The sequence below is a fragment of the Ahaetulla prasina genome, chromosome 1, assembly GCF_028640845.1.
Source record: "Ahaetulla prasina isolate Xishuangbanna chromosome 1, ASM2864084v1, whole genome shotgun sequence".
In the NCBI taxonomy this organism is placed as follows: domain Eukaryota; kingdom Metazoa; phylum Chordata; class Lepidosauria; order Squamata; family Colubridae; genus Ahaetulla; species Ahaetulla prasina.
This window is the reverse complement of record NC_080539.1, coordinates 307,848,443-307,870,817: the sequence shown is the minus strand read 5'-3', so window position 1 is coordinate 307,870,817 and position 22,375 is coordinate 307,848,443. Positions and strand designations below refer to the sequence as shown.

The 22,375-nt window shown below is 37.1% G+C and overlaps 2 protein-coding genes across 3 annotated transcripts in view; one reads left to right on the top strand and one right to left on the bottom strand.

The window, feature by feature from the left end:
• The window catches only part of AVEN (apoptosis and caspase activation inhibitor), a 141,354-nt gene extending 132,623 nt beyond the window's left edge, over nt 1-8,731 (bottom strand). The window contains exon 1 of one of the 2 annotated variants that reach the window (XM_058162135.1): nt 8,357-8,731. In XM_058162135.1, the coding sequence (XP_058018118.1) occupies nt 8,357-8,551 (195 nt within the window). In that variant the 5' untranslated portion in view covers nt 8,552-8,731. The remainder of the gene's footprint in view (nt 1-8,356) is intronic. The other variant, XM_058162133.1, reaches the window with a different exon arrangement.
• Nucleotides 1-16,937, top strand: part of CHRM5 (cholinergic receptor muscarinic 5) — a 78,968-nt gene extending 62,031 nt beyond the window's left edge. The window contains exon 3 of the mRNA XM_058162132.1: nt 14,943-16,937. Within this exon, the coding sequence (XP_058018115.1) occupies nt 15,016-16,605 (1,590 nt within the window). The 5' untranslated portion in view covers nt 14,943-15,015 and the 3' untranslated portion in view covers nt 16,606-16,937. The remainder of the gene's footprint in view (nt 1-14,942) is intronic.
• The last annotated feature ends 5,438 nt before the right edge of the window (nt 16,938-22,375 follow it).

Sequence of the window (22,375 nt, the reverse complement as noted above, 5' to 3'; positions counted from 1 at the left end):
GTATAAATAAACAAGGAGATGGCCCATGCAACAGAAATTGACCAACCATTTAAGGCTCTGAACGTGGAAGTCATGCACCATATACCTGAAGTAATTCTATCCAATCTTACAGAACAACTAAAAGAATTATCAATTCTGCAGGGATGAAAACTGAATACACTGACAAGCTGCGAAAAAAAAGATATAGAAACAATGGAAAATGATTAATAAATAAGGAGAAATACAAACTGGTAGCTCAAACCCTATAGAAAAGGAGTCAGTAATGGCAAAACTTAGAATGAGATAGTGAGGCATGCAAACCATAACGTATGGGGTTGGGGATACATTTGAAATAAAGTAAGAGAGAAAAAGGCAGTTGATTTGTTATGTTGTGAAACTACCTTCTAGTGTTGTTAGTCTATTTTATGACTATAAAGAGCATCCACAGAATCCCTGCCAAGTCTTTTTTTTAATCTTGCTTGTCTCCAAGGGCTGACACTAACCTAGTTCAGTATTGTTAAAAATACAGCAAGGATCCATTTTACTACTTTAAAGTAATTGAAGTCTCCAGTGACAGATGAATTATATCTTAAGCTGTTAAAGGTGCTGGCAGAAAAGGTCTGGAAACTACTAATGTAATTTTTGAAAACCACTGGAGAACAAATGGGATGTCAGAAGAGTGGAGAATAGCAAACACGGTCCCAAAATATATTTGTATAAAAAAGGACCCAATAACTTGCCAATTGAATGTCTAACCTGGGGAAAGTATTGAAATATATTATGGAGCAACATATCTGTAAACAGTTAGGAAAAAATGCTACCATTATCTGAACCTAGCATAGGTTTATCAAAATCAACATAATGAAGACTAGTATCAGGTCAGACTCACATTGTCTTGATAAAGGACATGTTGTGGATATGATGTACTTCTATCTCAGTAAAATTTTCCACAAAGTCCAGGCTACATTTATAAAAGCACTGTGTTCACTCCATGCAAGGTAATAATTTTTCTATGTGCTGTATTTCGTATGGGACATGGAGAAGCTAGGGCAGATTCAGAGGAAAGCTACTCAAGAGGATAAGGATTTGGAAAACCCACTGCGAGGAGCAGCTAAGGGAGATAAGGATGGTTAGCTAGAAAAAGAAAAGCAAAAGAAATAGGATATTGCTTTGCCTATACAATATTTAAAAGTCACATGCAAAAGGAAGTAGGCCTGTTGTCTGTTGAAAATAAAGCCTGGTGGGGCTAAATTAAAACAAAGGACAGTCAAACTGAATATTAGAAGGAATCCAACAAGCAGTGGAACAGCTATCTATAATAGTGATAGCTTCCCTCTCTGAAGTTTTCTTTTTTTGTGTGTAAAAAGTTTTATTTTTACAATCATGTCAAACAATTCATTCAATGTACAGTTATATACATTTAGTCGGGCCTGCCCAGTCACCACCCCCCTTTTTAACACTCCCCTCTTCTACCTTCTTTTACTATCCAAACCTTCCTCTCCTTCTCTTATCTACATCCTCTCCTCCCTCCACCCTACACCTTCCTTCTCCCTCTTCTACCCCTCTTCCTTCCTCTTCTCCTCTTTCCTACCTCCTACTCTCTCTTTTCTCCCTCCCCACCATTCTAAAATGGTAACTGGGCAGACCTGACCCTACATTAATTATATTTATACATCTTCAATAATCCCTGTACATTCACCATCACTCCATCTCTAGCCTCAACCCCCCAATTCCCCTCCCCCATACCCCCCGCCACCCACCCCGACTTCCCAGAACAAAATGCAGGGTATCAAAACTAACAATCATAATCTAAAATAATTCCTAAATTATAATCTCTAGTCTCTCCACACTTAATCACACTCTCAATTCCCCTCTCCTTCAGAAATATATCTAATACCTCTCTGAAGTTTTCAAATGGAATCTAGATGGTCACCTGTTGGGTATAATGGACTCCTATCCTGAGGGTTGGGGGAGGACCAGAAGACTTCTAAGGCGCCTTATAGGGTTCTATAAAATAATAATGAGAGGAAAGTGATTTTGCTTTTCCTTCTTCAGTTTAGTCATTTCACTGTGATGTGAAGAAAGGTCATTCTGTTAATTCGTTTCTTCTAGTTCTATATCAAACTTGGTGTGACAGGAAAAAACTTGATTCTGCTATTTTAAATTAGTGCAGTTGGCTGATGCTGCAGAGTTTTACTGGAGAACTCAATTTAAATATGAAATCTGTTTCCAAGAACACAGAGCCCTGGGATGTCAAGAATGGCTGACCTATAAAGGCATTGTATGTTCCCTCACTTAGAGATATTTGAGCTTATTCCTACACACCAGCAGTAAAGACTGAATTGTCAACACAGATGGTCAAAGAACTGTGAATCCTTACATGTCACTTTTTAAAAAAGCGATACTTAGAGAGTGTGTCTTTTGGTGATTGCCTGGGCAAAACTCTATAATTTCTTGGCAAGATTTCAGAAGTGGTCTGTCATTGCTTTCTTCCTACGGGGTTGAGAGAGAGTGACTGACTCAAGTTCACCCAGCTAGCTTCATGCTTAGGACAGGATTAGAACTTTGGATGTCCTGTTTTATAGCCAGGTGTTTTAACAATTACCAAACTGACTATTATGTAGTGAAAGTGATTATTTTCTATACATTAAAGATATACACAGGTTGATCTTAGTTACAACGGTAATTGGAACTGGAACTTCCATCTCTAGTTCATGGAAAGTCATATGTCTACATTGCTTAGCGACAGCAATCATGGGACTCTTCCCAGTCATTAGGCAAGGGTCTTGATTCCTCCCAGTCCCAAGCCTTAGTAAGGTAAAGGACCATATCCTCTTTAATGCCCACCACCCCCATCAACCTCCCATCTCTGCCCTTGTGGTCGCCCTGCACTCTGAAGCCTCTGCCAGTCATGTGCTCTGGTCACACTGCCATCCTGCACTCTGGTCACCCTGTACTCCACTCACCCTGCCTCTCTGTACTTTAGAGAGCCTGCTGCCCTCCTACCCCTAGCTGACTTTTGGCATCTTCCTCCTGTTGCTTACAAGCCATATCCAGGCTGCATGCAGCCTGGTTCAAATCATGTACAGCTTTCTTGCGATGTGTAACTACCATTCCTTCAACACCACTCTAACTTCAATCTTGCTGAACAAATGATTGCTAAGCAAGGACTATGTGTATATTCAATGCATATTTAAAACATATATTGAACATATATGTTCTATGGCCTCCCAGGAAGTTGTGTCTCCTCTCTGTGTCAAATTTTCGCTTACTGGAAAAAGAAGCTTCTTTTTATATCTGTTACTTTATCCAATGTTAATCATCAGGGATCACCAGAAAATCTTTGTGTTTAGTGACCAAATAATCTGAAATCAAAATGTCTTTATTCACTATCAAAATTAATGAGCAATGCCTTATTATAAATTGAAAGATGATGGTTATTTCAAACTATTTGATAAGAGTTGATGGTACTAATTAAGTTATTTTAGATAATTTGAAATTTATAAAAGTTTTTATTGCTCACCCAAATTCAACATCTTTTGGGCATGTAAAACCAACAACACAAAGCATATTATAAAAATTAATCGTAGTAATCAATTCATTAGTAGTATATTAAATAAAAAATAGATCCTATCCCAATATGGATGCTAATAAACTTAAGAAGTCCCAAAGCATGAGGGTTGCCACGGGACTATCTTATAGTCAAATGTCACCACAGTTCAAAAGAAAAGTATAAAAATATGTGATTTATAAATGAGATGGTTAAGTTAAAGGTAGAACTATATATCTTATCCAGGGGTGAAATGTTCCCGGTTCAGACCGGATCACCTGATCCGGTAGCGATGACAGGTGGTTCGGAGAACCAGTAGCAAAAATCCCTGCCTACCCCCCATGCCCAGCTGAGCTGCGTGATCATCAGAGTTGTTGTTTTTTTACTTTTAAAAGCATTTTTTCTTCGGCCAAAAAAATGTTATTAAAAGTAAAAAAAAAGCCTCTGATGATCACACGGTTCAGCTGGAATCGTCAGAAGCTTTCAGCCGAAGAGGTTGTAGAAAAAATGCTTTGAAAGAGTCCTCTGATTATCCCAGCTTAGTTGCCTGATCGTCAGAGGCTTTTTTTTCTTTTAAAGGCAAAAAAAAGAGGTTGTAGAAAAAATGCTTTTAAAAGTTAAAAAAAAAGTTGGCCACGCCCACCCAGTCACATTACACCCTCCACCAAGCCACGCCCACAGAACCGGTAGTAACAAATTTTACATTTCACCTGTGATCTCATCCAATTTTACAAGAACTTTATAAACAAAGCTAGACCCTCTGCAGTTGCTCCTCTGTGGTGAAATCCAATGACATTTAATATTTATATAATATATTTACATACCATTTCTCTTTTAAATGAATAAAGCCACAGTATTCCTTTGTAAGACTCCTGCTGTTTTGTAATTCTGTTTGGCAGTTCAAATCTACTAAAACGTCATGTTGTTGTTTTAGATTAGTTACTTCAATTAAAAAATCTATTAACTGTTATCCTTGACAGCTGCATGGAACCCAAATTTTCAGAGGCAATATGGAAACAAGTATCGGGGGACGAAGCAAGGATGGCATTTGCAGTTTATCTCACAAAAACATCCAGTTAGCCATTGCTTAAGATACTTTCAATAAATGGCTTTGATGTGTGCAGCAAGACAACTGTTTCTTTCTTTCTTGATAGCTAACATTTAAAAACCCCTGGTAATTTTACAGAGGTGAGCGAAGTCATGCCATTTACAGAGCTGGAGCCATGTGAAGCATAATTTACTTAAAATGTTTAACCAGTTAATGAAGCAGATGTAAGGAAAAAATAAGTTTTTATTTATTACCCAGCCTGAACTGACTGCACAAACATCCAGATTATTATTTTGCTATTACAGTACTGTACTGATTGTAAGCATGCTATTGTAGCAGATGTATATTAGCATTAAAATCATATACATTTTTTAAAAATGCACTGATGTTGCTGTACCATATGCCTCTTTATTACGTTGTCGTGCCATACAGTTAAACTGGGCACATATTACAACACCATGTTTTGTCAGCAAAAATGTATCTTCATTGCAATTTCACTTGTTATTTTATATGATATGCTTGGAAAGACTTCATATGTATGTACATCTTTCAGTTCCTGGGCCAACCTGAAGTACCAGCCAAACATCTCTGCACTGATGCAACCACTATGTATCATAAGGCAGCACAATTCTTGTGGGACTACCAACCTTTTAGGCTAAAGTTTGTGAGTATAGATAACACCTGTTAATACTCTGATTCAATGAAAGAATCCTTTAACCCCCACCACAACCAAAAAAAAATAAATGATTTGATCTGAAATTCTTGGGAGACTTCTCTATTTTTACTTTGATTTAAACATGATGCACTAGAAGTGTAATTAAAATCTAGTTACACAAAAATGGATGAAACAGGCATCACAGTATAATGTGGGGGAGACTTCGGATGGGAAAATAGTGAACTGACATCCCATGAAACCCTGGAGACATTACAGGACTGAAATCTGATTTGCGAAAGGCAAAAACTTGAGATCATCTCTGTATATTTCAAAAAGCTGTTTGTGAGTAGACCTCAGAAACCTAGGTTTTTGCAATCAGCTTGCATACAATTGAGAGTGGTGAGATTTCACCCAGCTCAAGGCCAAGAAGGTAGCCTTTACAGATTCAAGGTTCACTCAAATCTCCCTTCTTAAATCACTAGAATTTTTTTTAAAAACTGAATTTTCAGAAATATTTATTGAGTTTTTCTTCAATCCTTTGAGAAATTGTAAATACAAATGTAAGATTTTATAAAAAATACATATGCTTTGGAATATAAATCAAAAGGATGATTAAAGTATTGATTTCACAAAGTTTTAAGTGGGCTTGAATTATTTAAAATTAGTTATAAGACTCCTTTCTGTGGAAAACTATTTACATCTTGAAAAAGAAAACTTTGAAGGTTGGTCACTAGGGACCACCAGAAGGAAATGAATACATCAATGGATCTGTTGAACAAGATCTATTAACTATTGGTCTTAGAAATTATGTAGATAAATCAGATGGTGTCATGAAAAAAGAACAAGTTCCATTGAATAAAACTGAATTGATTTTAACTGTGAATTTAAAAACCATCATCTATAAGAGAGGAAAAGCATGAAATAGTTTATACAGAAAAAGATGCACTGTTGGATATACAAATGAAACCATGTCTTAATATTTAAAAAAGACAAACAGTAAAGCAGAAAAGTGATGTGGATAACCTTTTTATATTGGATTTACCAAAGGAGCTTGTTACCAATGATTCTATGAGAAGAGACAATGAGAATTTGAAGAGTGACATTGATAAATTGTTTATACTGGATTTACAAATGGAGTTTCTGAAAATTGCCAACAATTTAGTGAGAAAAGACAAAGAGCATAAAAAGAGTAGATGTTTGGACATTTATCAGAGAGCACTAAAGATTTTTGTGACAAAGGGGAAAGAATAGAAAATTGGTTTATTTGGTCAAGATTAAAATAGGTGGATTGTTATTTGGGTAATATTTAATAGATTTATATTGACTAGAACTGGATGATGATGTTTTAAAGGTTTTATTTACCTAAAGAGAAGAGACAGAAAGATTTGTTTAAACAGAAAATGAGACATAAATGTAAAAGAAAGAATTCAAAGTAAGTTTATTAGATATAACTTATAATAATTGTGTCATTATTTATGATAACCCTTAATGGACTTTTGCTGATTTAAAATGGAGTGATGAGGCTTTAAATATGTATTTATATAGAAATGGTTGGTTGTACTGTAAGTTGTTAATGTTAACTATACTTTTGTTTCTTTTTGTGTTGTTTCTTCTTTTTCTGCATCTTTTAATTTTTTTATCTTTTAGAGTTTGTATTAGTTTTATATGTGTAATCCTTAATAAAAATATTATAAAAACATATTGTAATTGGGTAATTGGTTACTGTATGTCAGTACACCAGAAATTCATGCCAGATGCATACCATATTAATATGCTAATGTTGCATACACAGGAACTGTCAACCTGATATAAACACAGACTGCAATTCAGTAGTAAGAAATGAGTTCCCCTACTGTATCTCATTCATTTGGGGGCAAATCGTCAGACTTCATATTTATAAGGTGGAGCAAATCTACTTATACCCAAAGGTGCTTTTTCAAGAGGCAACTGGACTTTCTGGGGTTTTTTTGAAAGACATTTCGCTTCTCATCCAAGAAGCTTCTTCAGCTCTTGGATGAAAAGCGAAACATCTTCAAAGAAAAACCAGAAAGTCCAGTTCTGTCTTGAAAAAGCACCTTGGGACAACCAGGACCTGGATGACTGAGAATCTCCATAAAAATCTACTTATAGTTTTCACATAGTTTTTCCAATATGATTCGGTTTATCTGAATAGTCTCACGGGACACAAATTTCTCCTGGTTCATGGCCATCCCACCCATTCACCCATTCCTGGGCATAATCTATTTCTTCTTATTACTTTTCCAATTAACGCATTAAGGAATCAAAATCTAGAGAACCCGAGGAAGCTGCAATACAGTAACCCTGCTAATTAATATACCCAAGGAAAAATCTTTCTTTTGATACAAGCTTCAGAAGTTCTATTGGACAGCCATTAGTCCGGAATGGGAGAGGGTTTCTTGCTTGAGCAAGAGGTTAGACTAGATTAGAAGACCTCAGTTTCAATCACAACAATACAGAGCACACAATAGATTTAAACTTAATGTGAACCGCTCCAATCTTGATTGCAGAAAATATGACTTTAGTAACAGAGTTGTTAATGCCTGGAATGCACTAGCTGACTCTGTGGTCTCTTCCCAAAATCCCCATAGCTTTAACCAAAGACTATCTACTATTGACCTCACCCCATTCCTAAGGGGTCTGTAAGGGGCATGCATAAGAGCACCAGGGTGCCTACTGTTTCTGTCCTAATGTTCCCTTTGTTGTATCCAATTCTCATGGTTATTTCATGCTTATACTTATAGATACTGTTGTGTTTGATTGATTGATTGATAGATAGATAGATAGATAGATAGATAGATAGATAGATAGATAGATAGATAGATAGATGTCCCTTCCAACCAATTCTATGTTCCTTCCAGAAGACTCGCATTAACGTAGCTCTAGATAAGAGACTGCATCAGGATCTTCCCCTCTCTCGGAGGCGCATTAATAATAATTTAAAAAAAGCAGTCCAGAGCCCGCGGCAGTTACAGCAATACGAAGTGGGCCTTTCCGGGACGGAGCTGTTTGCCTCGCTGCCTTCCTCTCCGAAGGGCAGCGGGGTAGCCGGCGACAGTCCCGGGCTCGTCCCGGGAAGGGAAAGGGCGGTGCTGATTCCTCTTACCGACTCACAGCTGCGAGGCGCGAAGGGAGCGGAAGCGGCTGCCCTGCCGCGGGCTCCCCGCCTGCCGCGTCCCCCGCCTCCTCGGCTGTGACTGTCGTCGCCGCTGCTCTCCGCCGGCTTCTCCCTTCCGCCCGGCCGTCTCCGGTTGGGGCGGCCGCCTCCCCTTCGGGGCCGGCCGCCGCGGTCGGGCTGCATTGCAATCCTTCGGGCGGCCGCGCTCGACGCGGCCGGACTTCACCGGATTCGCGTGGATCTCCGCCTCCGCCGGAAAACAGGCCGCTGCAGGAACTGGAGGTCGCGTCAGCCGGGCCCGAAGGATGGGGTGTCGCTGAACCCGCGCCAGGCTCCTTTCCAGCCGCCGCTCTCCGCCTGGAGAAACGGACCCGAAAGAGGAATCTGCTGCGGGGCTGTTGCAAATAGACAGCTCGGCTACTTTTCTTAGAGAAGAAATATAGAAAAGCGGAGAAACGGATCCAAACCAAAATTTCCAATATTTAAATCGGCGTCATCCGATTTCTTAAAACATAATAAGATGTTATTATTAATTCCAGTGGTGATAAGTGGGTGCAACTAAAAGCATGCATGTAGTCCTCGACTTAACAATGGTTCATTTAGTGACCGTTCAAAGTTATGCTACTGAAAAAAGTGACTTATGACCATTTTCCACACTTAGGAATGTTATAACATCCCCGTGGTCATGTGATCAAAATTCAGAGGTTTGGCAACTTGGTTCTATTTATGACAGTTTTAATATCCCAGGGGCACATGATCCCCTTTTGCGACCTTCTGACAAGCAAAGTCAATGTGGAAGCCAGATTCACTTAATAACCACGTTACTAACTTAGCAACTGCAATGGTTCACTTAACAACTGTTACTAGAAAGGTGGTAAAATGGGGCAAAACACACTTAACAAATGTCTCACTTAACAACAGAAATTTTGGGCTCAATTGTCAAGGACTACCTGTAATTTCCCTTTAAATACCTAATGTGATAGAAAAGTAACTTACTTGTACCAGAGATCACAAATCTAATAATTCAAACAAAGTGCTTTGTACTTCATAACAACAATGCAAAACTGTATCTTAATCAAGCTCTGGAGAAATACCCATAAAACCAATTTCTAGGCAATACAAAGTATAGTAGCATCCCAAGGTTGTCTTAAGAATGGGTTTGTCAATATACAAACACACATAATATTTAATAGAGGAGTGTGAACTAAAGTTACAGCAAAATCAAAGCCCTATGTTTGCACGGATGTTGTATGTGGGTACAAAGGGATGAGGCTGTGATGGTACAGTTTAAACTGCCTTAAACTCCCTTATGATTTTATACATCCTTAGAGATCCTTTATACATCCTCACATGCATTTAATCACACACAAAGCATACCTTGACAACGTCTCAGGAGATTCTCAATCATCTAGGTCATGGTTGTCCCAAAGGTGCTTCTGAAAAGGCAACTGGATTTTCTTGGAGTTTTTTTTAACATATTTCACTTTTCATCAGTTTCTCATCACGGAAAAAGCTTCTTGGATGAGAAGTGAAATGTATTCAAAGAAAAAAAATAAGAAAGTCCTTTTGTAAAGCATCTTTGGGATACCCTGGCAACCTTTTGTTTCTGCCACAATTTCAGGATGTTGACTTCAGCTGTCATGCATGGTACAAGAGAAAATGCCTATCAGATCAGTGTTAAATATTTTTTCCTCTGGTTCCAACACATTTTGTTTCATCAACCAGTCTATTGAGATGACTTCAAGAAGACGATTCCAGCTCCGACTGGCCAGTATGGGCTGTTGGATAAAAACTCCTTTTTTTCTTAACTGTTCAGAGAGCCATTCTGGTCTGTTCTCTAACCCAGGAGTCCCCAACCCCCAAGCTGAGGGCCACTACTGGATCCTGGCCTATTTACAACTCATGCACAGGCAGTTCAACTTGCATGCACAGGCAGTTCAACTTGCACAAGCAGCAGGCCGGCACGCATGCTCATGCACGCATAGCTCACCTTGCACAAATCAAGCTATGCATGCATGCCCACACAAGCCAGCCCACCTCTCATGCAAGTTGAGCTGCATGTGTAGCCCAGTTCCCCTCTTCCCCCCTCCACTGGGCCACCAAAGATTGGGGACCGTCGCTCTAACCTACCAGAGTTTTTGAGCTGAACCAACCTGAACATTTTAATCTTTGTTGTATCATAACTATTTATTGTATTATTATTTTTTCTGTTCATATTTGATTTTTGGAGACTGAACAAGTTCTTACAGTTTTCTTGCCAAGGTTTTTTTTTTTTTCCAGAAGGGGTTTGCCATTTGCTCCTTCTTAAACCTAAGAGAAAGTGACTGGCCCAAGGACACCTGCCTGACTTTGTGCCTAAAGCTGGACTAGAACTCACAGTCTCCCTGTTTCTAGTCCAATGCTTTAACCACTAACCATACTGGCTCTTGTTGCATTACGTTACACTTCACATTGTTCTTTTTTGACAGTAACATAATTCAATTTCTTCTGGCCCAGCACCCTTTTTGGCCTTATTCTCTCTTTGTAGTATTTTCTCCGTTAAATGTCATCTTTAGTTTCTTTTATTAGCTTGTCAGATCCAATTTCTATTTCTGTTTTTAAAGGCTCCTTGAAGACTTATTTAAGTTCCAAAAATATGTTTGCAGTATAATAGGACCATACTATCTGATATGCAGTGAAGTGAAGTGCAGAAAGAATGCTATCTGAGTCATCACATATCAGATCTGGAGATTGACATCTGAATATATCTCAGGTTATTATGAGCTGGTGCCTTCTAGGTTGTAGAGCATGCCTTTCATAATGGATGTTTTAGTTCAAAGTGCTTGAGCAACACCAGGCTGGGGAGTCCGTCAGTGCATCTCTCAAAATATTATTTTAGTTCATACTATTTTGTTGTTACACTTTGTTAGTACAGATACTCTGTTTCCCCCAAAATAAGACATCCCATGATAATAAGCCCAATCAGGCCAAGCACTTATTTCAGGGTTCAAAAAATATAAGACAGAGTCTTATTTTCAGAGAAACACGGTCAGGGGTGAAATGCTCTCGGTTCAGACCGGCTCTCCCGATCTGGTAGCGATGGCGGCGGGTGGTTCGGAGAACCGGTAGCAAAAATCCCTGGCCCCACCCCCTGCCTCTGCTGAGCTGCGCCATCATCAGAGGTTTTTGGGGTTTTTTTCTTTTAAAAGCATTTTTTCTTCAGCCAAAAACATGCCTTTAAAAGTAAAAAAAAAAGCCTTGATGATCCTGTGGCTCAGCTGAGATCGTCAGAACCCCTTAAACTCTTTTTTTTAACAACCTCTTTGGCCGAAGAGGTTGTAAATAAAAAAGATTTTAAAAGGCTCCTCCGGCAATCCCAGCTGAGTTTCTCATCACCAGAACCTTAAAAAGCATGTTTTCTACAAGCTCTTCAGCTGAACTTGCATGAAGAGCTTGTTAAAACAATCCTTTTAAGACGTTCTAGGCTGTGATGAGACAACTTCAGCTGGGATCGTAAGAGGAGCTTTTAAAATCATCACAGGCTTTTAAAATCATTTTTAACAACTTCTTACAACAGCCCCCGCCCATGCCCACCCAATCCCCTTCCCCACTTACCTAATTACTGCTCCTTTAGAGCTGGCAAAGCCATGCTTTACATCAGTTGCATCAGCTAGCAACTGAATCTGCCTGCCTGCAATCCATCTCCTCAGTGAGCAACTCAATCTGCCTGTTTTGCTGACTGAGGAACTCTGGGAATTAAAGTCCACAAACCTTAAAGTTACTAAGATTGGAGACCCCTGATCTAAAAAATATAAAGAAAATAAAATAAGATATTAGTGCAGCTTTCTGAGATTTGGTGTGTTTCTGTAGTGTTTGACTCTTAACTACACAAGTATACAAAATCTTTCAAAGCTGTATGTGCATTTTGTGTGTGTGTGTGAGTCAGTTGTGTTGTGTTGTGTGTGTGTAAAGTGTGAAAGTTGGTTTTTGAGCTTTTTGTGGCTGTGTGAAGTTCCTGCTTGTTGCAGGGGCCATTTTGGGTGAAGTGCAGCTGCTTTTACATTGTGTGTGAGTCAGTTGTGTTATGTTGTGTGTGTGTAAAGTGTGAAAGTTGGTTTTTGGTACCTCTTATTGTTTTGTATACTTTGTTTATTATTTTTATTATTTATTGTTATTGGCCACGCCCACTCAGTCATCTGACCACCAAGCCACGCCCACCAATTAAGCCATGCCCACAGAACCGGTAGGGAAAATCTTTAGATTTCACCCTGAATATGGTACATAGCTGGCGTTCAAAATTATCATCTGTGATCATAAGTTGCAACTCTAGTATTCTTGTCGGGCCAACTGATGGAACATTCTGACCTTTATATCTTTAAACATTTTCATTGAGATGGAAAATGTTAGCAGTTCAATGGAACTGAGTTTAGTTTACATTTTAATTTTCCATAGTATGCTTAATCTAACTTTGAGGTAACAAATTGTGGCAAGTTATCATGGAAATTAGATTCAGTTGCCTAGTGCTACTGAAGTTGCTTTTGATACTCTTCAGTAAAGTTAGCACCAATACCCCATACAATGGTGCACTGCCAAGCAGCTCTAACATGCACATCTTGCAAAGTGGGAATCAAAACTGTATAAATACTTCTAAATGTTTGTTCTTTAGATAAATTCTGAAATTCAACATGATCTGCAGTTCATAGCCTGCATATAAAATGGCTAAATAGCAAAACAGTGCAATAAAGTTGTTATAAAACAGTTTTGTTTAATAAACTGGAGAATAAGATAATATAAGATCCTTGAGTGGCGCAGACTGCTAAGACAGTCTGTTATTAACAGCAGCTGCTTGCAATTACTGCAGGTTCAAGTCCCACCAGGCCCAAGGTTGACTCAGCCTTCCATCCTTTATAAGGTAGGTAAAATGAGGACCCAGTTTGTTGGGGGCAATAAGTTGTATATAAATATACAAATAGAATGAAGACTATTGCTTGACATAGTGTAAGCCGCCCTGAGTCTTCGGAGAAGGGCGGGATATAAATTCAAATAAATAAATAAATAAATAAATAAATAAATAAATAAATAAATAAATAAATAAGATACAATTGGCTTACTTGTTTGCATAATACAAAGCTAGATGTGAATATGCCATCATAAACCATGTTGTTTTTTCACAAAGAAGCACAAAGAAGCACTTTTATTGGGAGCCAGTGAATATGCAAAGAGATTAGGTTAAAGCTACCTTTTCCAGTGGTGACAATACAAACCGTGTGTATCACTTTTCACAGACTCTGACGGATGCTTTATTTGTAAAGGTTGTGTAATAGGGTGGGGTTTCTCATCAGGAAAGAAGGAGTACAACTTACATTTAACAGTGGTTAACATTTTAAGATCTTCACTCTAGACCACAGATGTCAAACTCACTGCATCACATTGCCGTTACATGATGTTTTGTGATGTTTTTCCCCTTCACGGAGGTGGGCGTGATCTGCGCATGACAAATCTGGCCCATGGGTCACCAATTTGTCACCCCTGCTCTAGATTAACTTTTGTAAAACACAGCAGTCAGAGAGCAGAGGAGATATCTTGGTCAGGTTCAGTTGAATCCAGGTTTGTTGGATATATCCCAATGTCTTTTTGTTTGTTTGAAGCAGATACATGCATGGTTGAACTTAAACATTAATTTTGTATTTTGAAATCTTCCCTTATAAATTATGTCTGATTGCTTGTAGCAAGAAAGCATTATAAAATGGTTTTTCAAACCTTCCTTGTCAAATAAATCATTATAAAACAATGTTGACTGGATATTAATAAAGACAAGGGCTTTCATTATTAATTCCTGTTTAGCAAGGCTTTTCCTCAGTTAGTGAATGTACATTCATGTAACAGTGAAAAAAGCCTTGTTAAACAGGAATTAATAATGAAAGCCATACTTTATTACTATCCAGTCCACATTGTTTTATAACGACTTACTTGACAAGAAAGGCTTGAAACACTATTTTTATTCTATTCTATATTAATTAGAATAGAATTCTAATTTCTGTTACATACAATATTCTGTAAAAGGTACCTGCATATTCCAAGTCAATGTGACTTGACTGAATAAAAGCTACCACTGAGCATTAATTGCATCTGTTGACTGAATACATGCAGATACTTACATTGAGGTTCTGCAAACCATTCAGAGAAACACTTTCTGAGGTAGCCAAAAAGTTGCTCTGAACTCATTGCTCAAGACACTGAGGATGTGTATCATGTTGGAAGCTTAGCTCAGCCATTTCAAAGGCCTTCTCACATCATATCAGCATGAATATGAAACCCCCAATAATACTTCCACCTGGATTGCTGCTGAAGAATAGGTGGAAAGCAGCCATTCAAAGGGGGTATGTTAAGCAAGATGTGATAGGTTGAACAGCAAATTTGGAATTGCAGTTGAGTTGCATTGCTTCAAAGGATTCATGCATCCTTCCTTTAAAATATATTTGAAATTTGATGAAATCCACAATTGTAATCGAACAACGGATTGTTTTCTAATGCTAAATTCATTTGACAGGTGCCCTTCCTTTTATGAATTTTTTTCTCTGTTTGTCATTTAAAGGATATCTTCAAATTACAGATGAAGTACCTAGAGCAAATTAAAAGACGCTGATGCAAATCCACCACAAAAAAGAATGGAAGACAAGTTACCCAGCAACTTGACCATCACCAATGGTTCAACTTCTAGCCAAAAACCACTTGAAGGCCATAGTCTTTGGGAAGTAATCACCATCGCTACTGTAACGGCCATCTTAAGTTTGATAACCATTGTGGGAAATGTCCTGGTAATGATATCATTCAAAGTCAACAGCCAGCTCAAAACAGTGAACAATTATTATTTACTCAGTCTCGCCTGTGCAGACCTTATAATTGGAATATTTTCTATGAATCTTTATACATCATACATATTAATAGGGCACTGGTCTCTTGGAATTTTGGCATGTGATTTATGGTTAGCACTTGATTATGTAGCTAGTAATGCTTCAGTAATGAATTTGTTAGTTATCAGTTTTGACCGATATTTTTCTATTACACGTCCTTTAACCTATAGGGCTAAACGCACACCCAAAAGAGCTGGGATTATGATTGGTTTGGCTTGGCTGATTTCTTTCATTCTGTGGGCACCTGTAATCTTATGCTGGCAGTACCTTGTAGGGGAGCGAACTGTCCCACCTGGAGAATGTCAAATCCAATTTTTGTATGAGCCTATTGTTACCTTTGGTACCGCAATTGCTGCTTTCTATATCCCGGTTTCGGTGATGACTATTTTATATTGCCGCATTTACAAAGAGACTGAAAAACGAACCAAGGATTTAGCTGAGCTTCAGGGCTCCAGTTCTGTGACTGAGTTTGAAACAATAAAGCCTCAGAAAACACTGCTGAAATCTTGCTTTAGCTGCAGGCAACAAAATTTAACCAAAAGAGACCAATCTCAGGCTTCGTGGTCTTCATCCAGTCGAAGTACGTCTGCCACAGCAAAAGCATCTCAGATTCAAAACACTTGCCAAGATTGGTCGAGGGCAGAGCAGCTGACCACTTGCAGCAGCTATGCCTCATCTGAAGAAGAGGAAAAATGCCCGCCTGATCCAGTCTTTCAAGTAGCCTATAAAACCCCTGTAAAAGGGAAAGTTGATGAGCAAAAAGAAGAGAAAAAGGAAGCTTTTATCAAAGACCAACATAAGGAGAATGACTATGACGCCCAGAAATATTTTCTAACCCCGACCAAAAGTCAGGTGCAAAAAAGTAATAAATGTGTAGCTTATAAGTTCCGGCTGGTGGTTAAAGCTGGTGGTGCACCAGAAACTAACAATGGTTGCCGAAAAGTCAAAATCACTCCTTGTTCTGCCAGTTTATCCAAAGACGCTTCCATCAAAAATATGGATCCTAATCTAAGTAATCAAATTACTAAAAGGAAAAGAATGGTTCTTATAAAAGAACGTAAAGCAGCCCAGACTCTAAGTGCCATTCTTCTAGCTTTTATAATTACCTGGACCCCCTACAACATAATGGTATTGGTTTCCACATTCTGTTCAGATTGCATTCCTCCAACATTGTGGCATCTTGGCTATTGGTTGTGCTATGTAAACAGTACTGTGAACCCAATTTGTTATGCCTTGTGTAACAAAACATTCAGAAAAACCTTTAAGCTGTTGCTTTTCTGTCAGTGGAAGAAGAAAAAAATGGAAGAAAAATTATATTGGCAGGGTAATACAAAGCTGCCTTAAGTCAAAATGAAGTAGCTGAAACGTAATGATCTTGGCCAGAGAGTGTATATTACCTACAGGTCTTTATTTGTAAAGTTGTTGTTTTGTGTGTTTGGAAGCAAAAGAAGCAACATTTCTATGATTTATGATTATGAAGAAAACAGTCACAATGTTGAACATTTCTGTAATTGGAACTATTCAAAGGAGCATTCTGAGTGTTATTGAGACTTTTGGTCCTACACTTCTGTTCTATAATAGAAGAACACAGGACCTTAATAATTGGTGATTGAATAGAACCATCAATGTATTTGGTTCACATTCTTGCAGAGTAATATTATGCCTTCTTAAATATTTTTCCGGGACTTTTTCAAGTTAAATTATGATCTGTAACATACTGAAGTTAACACTGTTTCCCTTGCAAAATTATCTACTAATTGGACGGATTACAAAGGGAATGAATATATACAGTATGTAGCCCGTGATAAATGATTGAAACTGATTTTTGGAGGGCAAAAAAGTTCCTGATGTCAGCTTGAGTTATGAACAATGACTGAATTTGAATTCATCCTTTTTTTAATTGGGGCTAGATGTGACTTGTAAGGGGAAAGGTCTTTTTATAAGGTACATACTGAAACAGAATGTGATTTAAAGATTTAAAGTTGCTATAGTGATACTTACATATAAAACTCATATCAAACACTAGGATTTCCTACTTTATATCCATAGTTTTAAAAACATTTCCATGAAATAGTTTTGGGTCATATTCCTCTTTGAATGTTATAAATTGTGTAATCAGACTTGAATAATATTATAGCATTTTAAGGAGAGAGAGGAATATGTAAAACATCTACCTCTCTTTGTTTAAATATTTAGTGGCAATATTCAACTTTTTAATCCCCACAGCAAAAGTAATTAAATCCATTGGGCAACAACTACTACTTGTCAAAGATTCTAACTCTTCAGCCTGAATAGGAATTATAATTTATATAAGAATGTATATTTAATACATAATTATTTCAGCAACAATGTGAATCTTATAAAACAAAGGGAGGTAACTAGAATAGTTTCTGAATAGCAGAGTCTGAACTAAAATCAGCTACCAAAATTAACTGATCTTGTCAAAAACAATTGCAATGAAAATATAAGTCCCATGTCTTTTGGATCCAGATTTCCATAACTATGTACCTAGATCCAAATCTAATTCTATGAAAATAAAATAATTTAATTATCTCTTGAATCTTATAAATACATACATGGTTTCTCATTTGAAAAGGTTTCTCTCTCCAATTCAGTTCAAGCTCTCCTTGTAAAGTGATATACAGTAATTGAGGAAATGCATTCTATTTCTGAATGAGAATATGAAGCATTAGGAAGTCCATGTATGTATGTAAATGCATAGGAATTCTGACTTGGAAAGTAATGCTAATTCAAACACTATAGGAAAATTGAGCTATAGGATTAGAAGAATCTGAAATTCATGGACACGTGGATTTTATAATTCTAAGTTGACTGTCAAGCTTTGCAAATTCATTATTCGCTGAACTGCAATTTAAATGCAGACTCAGTTCACATCCACATCTATAGCTTGGTATGATTAGTTGTGTAGTAATAATATGATTGTAAAGTGTAATTTTGCATAGTTCTGAGATAATACAGCAAAGTTTATAAGAGTTGCAAAACAGTAAGGATTCCAATGAGGTCAAAAGCTCTTTCTTATAGAGCTTGTTCAGTGATTTTTAACAAGCTTCTCCATAAGTACTGATTGAAACAATATTTTGGATAACTTGACTACATGTTTACATATTGACTACATATTTACAAGAGAGTCCCCCAATTATTTTTATAGTGGGACTAATCATAATTTAAACAAAATGTATAATAATGTGAACATGTGACTGATTCGAAGTGTTTCTGCATTGTGCCAATTGTTTTTGGAGCTATGCTGTTTGTTAAAGGAAAATGTGGATTCCCATAAAGACCTTTTGATTATTATCTACAGTCAACATTGAAGCATATCCATTGTGCTTTGGAGTTTTCTGGCTTTAAAAAAATACATGTACGTATGATATGTGTGTGTCTGATTCAAATGACAAAGCATTTCTATGACTCAAGCTATGTAATATTGGCAACGTGTAAAGATTGTAAAAGTTATTTGCTTGTTGCAATTTCATTGCTAAAAAAACCTTGCCTTCTACTATTGAGGTTAAATGGAAAATTATTGTCACCTTTATAAGAATGTTTTATATATGTTTATGGTATGTGTTGAATAGATATATGAGACTACACAGTGATGGATGCCAAAGTATCAGTTTTCTGTTAAATATACGCTCAACCTATGCTGCTAAAAACTGAAACGTTACATTGCCAAACTCTGGGATACATGGTAAATATCTGGTACCATATTAAAATGGTGTGTGCTTATTCCTTTCCCATACAGTATATTTGCACATTTTAGAAAGTGCAAATTGAGATATATATAACAACAGTGTCAAACTTGTAACTTTTCATTTTGAAGAAACAGAAAGACAGAAATATATAACATTTCATGGCAGGAAAACTGAATAGAAAACGAAATTCAACATAGGTGCTGGTATCTGAAAAAGAAGGTGCTTAGAACTCAGTCACAAATGATTACAATATTAAAAAGACAACTTGAAGAGCTGGGACGAAGTTACACAAGCTTTTTCATGGCAATATAAAGTCAAAAAAAAATGTACAGGATGAGGAAAGGCAAGTCGCCCCAGGAGCACTATAGACAAATAGACTGGAATTGTAGAGACGATGTCAGAAACTAAAAAACAGAGAATAAGCTGAATTTGATGAAGGAGGTTAACAAAAGCGGAATAACTAAAATATTATGTGGATGTTGTAGAACTAACTATTGTGCAACTGCAGAGTTCAAAAAGACAGTTGATGAAAACAATTAGAGGTTTTGATGAATTCTCGGGATAGATAAACTGACATATTTTTAAAAAATTACCCTAGAAGGAAAAGGCTTGGTGCAGAGAGGGTTGGGATGTCAGACAAAGTCCAGTAAAATATTTGGGATTGTTCCTGATTGGTGGTAATTACCTCAAATTATGGAAAAAAAATTAAAAATATTTTCAAAAATAGAAAAAAATCAATTTCTACCATTTAGGATTAATTGTGATTGTTAATATAAATATACTACCTAAGTATTTTTAATTTATTATTTATTATATATTATATAATATTTTATTTATTATTTGAAATGATGCCAATTTCAATTCTAGAAAAAAATCTTGCATGATGAGCAAAGAACAGTCATTAGATTTTTTTTGGAGTGGAAAAATGTAGAATAAATTTTATGAGATTCAAAAAATAGCAGTGAACTAGGTATTCTGAATTTTATATTATATTACAATGCAAGTTGTTCGTCATGAATTCCTAAGCATCAAAATATCAGTATGAGAAGGAGCTGACCAGCTAATGGATCTCCCAGATATTTTTAGTATATGGATCAAAAAGAATATAAAAACTTGAAAGGACATATTATTAGACAAAGCTTGATAAAAGCATGGAATTCTATACAAATAAGTTCAGCAACTTCACCTCTGGCTTCACCTTCAAATACTTTGTATTCTGGAGAAAATTATTGCAAGAAAAGTATAATTATATATGCAGATATGGTGCACTCAGACTCCAGAAACAGATTAAAGACAAAGTGAGAATTATTAGGTGAAAGCTAAAACTTATTATAGTTGGTGTATTTTTAAATTTCTGGAAGAACAAAAAGTGATCTTAAAGAAAGAAGGAAAGTATGTAAGAGAAAATGTATCACAGAGACAGAACAAGTCAAAATGAAATGGGAAAGTGGATGCTGACTGGTAACAAAGAAAAGTAGAACAGCCGCTATGGTTCAAACTTCTCAGAAGGAAAATATGTGATTTACAACGCCAATGCAAATAACTCATTGAAGTCTCAGCATTGAAGTTTAAGATTAATACACAAACTGTCAAGAGATATTTGAATGACACTTGAATGAATATGAATGAATGAATGAATATTTTAATTTGTATACCGCCCTTCTCCCGAAGGACTCAGAGCGGTGAACAGGCAGATAAAATACAGATATACACAATAGTTAAAACATCCCTTAAAAAACTGATTTAAATTTGCCCAAATATTAAAATAACATACACCCCCATAAAATTACAAAACTTTAAAAACCCATCAAATTCAATTAAAATTTAAAGGTAAAAATCAAGCTAGTCCAGCCATACGAAATAAATAAGTTTTAAGTTCGCGGCGAAAGGTCCTAAGGTCAGGTAGTTGTCGAAGTCCGAGGGGAAGTTCGTTCCACAGGGTCGGAGCCCCCACAGAGAAGGCCCTCCCCTTGGGGGCCGCCAGTCGACACTGTTTGGCTGACGGCACCCTGAGGAGTCCCTCTCTGTGGGAACGCACCGGACGATGGGAGATAGAGGCCGGCAGTAGACGGTCCCGTAGATAGCCCGGTCCTAAGCCATGGAGCACTTTAAAGGTGGTAACCAATACCTTGAAGCACACCTGGAAAACAACAGGTAGCCAGTGCAGTCTGTGCAGGATAGGTGTTATGTGGGAGCTCCGAATGAGTTCAAATCCTTGGAACCAGATGAATTACATTTTAGAATATGTTACATTTTATGAAGATAAGGATTACACTTTATGAAGAACAGTTGCAGGATTTGGATTTGGCTAGTCTAGACAAAGGAAGGAGTAGGGGGGACTTGATAGCAGTATTCCAGTATTTGAGCGGTTGCCACAAAGAGGAGGGGTTCTACTTATTTTTCAAAGCACCAGAGGGCAGGACAAGAAACAATAGATGGAAACTGATCAAGGAGAAAAACAACCTGGAATTAAGGAGAGATTCTTAACAGGGAGGACAATTAACCAGTGGAACAGCTTCCCTTCAAACGTTGTGGGTGCTTCACCACTGGAGGTTTTGAAGAAGAGATTGAACAGTCAGTTGTCTGAAATAGTATAGGGTCTCCTGCTTGAGCAGGGGGTAGGAGTAGAAGACCTCGAAGGTCCCTTCCAGCTCTATTCTGATTGAATGCTGAATAAACTTGTTTATTCTGCAAGCATTTATATTACTTTTGAAATATGCTAAAGCAAAGATTGTATATGTATTACAAGATAAACTATTTCATTTTAAAATCAGGTATTTACTTAATATGTGTTCAGATGATGTTCTGATGAGCAGTTAATTTTATGTATGGATTCCAAGCCATGTCTATTAGATTGATGGCTCAAAAATTATATTCAAAGTTATCAATTTCAAAAATTGAGGGACATATTATACAAGGAGTTGGTTTTGGATCCATCTCAAAATTGAGGGACATATTATATGAGGAGTTGGTTTTGTATCAATGTTGTTAACCAAGAGTAAATAATCTGTTCTCAGCTGAATATTAAGAAAAATTTAATAGAGAAATTCAAAATAGAAACCAAATATCAGTGAAACACTCATTCATTGTAAATTTCCAAGCACAAGCTGAACATCATCTGTCATAACTGCGTTATTTTGATTCCTACAATGGTCGGGTTTTAAAGGGCCAATGTTGTATTGTTAAAGATATATGGAAGCTACTGCCTAGATGCTAAATGGCACATAAAAAAGCCAGTGCATTAGGAAAAATTGTGATATTTTACCATTAGTCACACTCTCTTCTTTTAAGCAAGGGGATAAGGACACTCCCAGCAAAAGAGGACCTATTGAGAAAGTTGATAGCCCAGGAACAAATTTATAGAAATTCTTACATTAGCAGCTGAAACAGAAATATGTTATGGA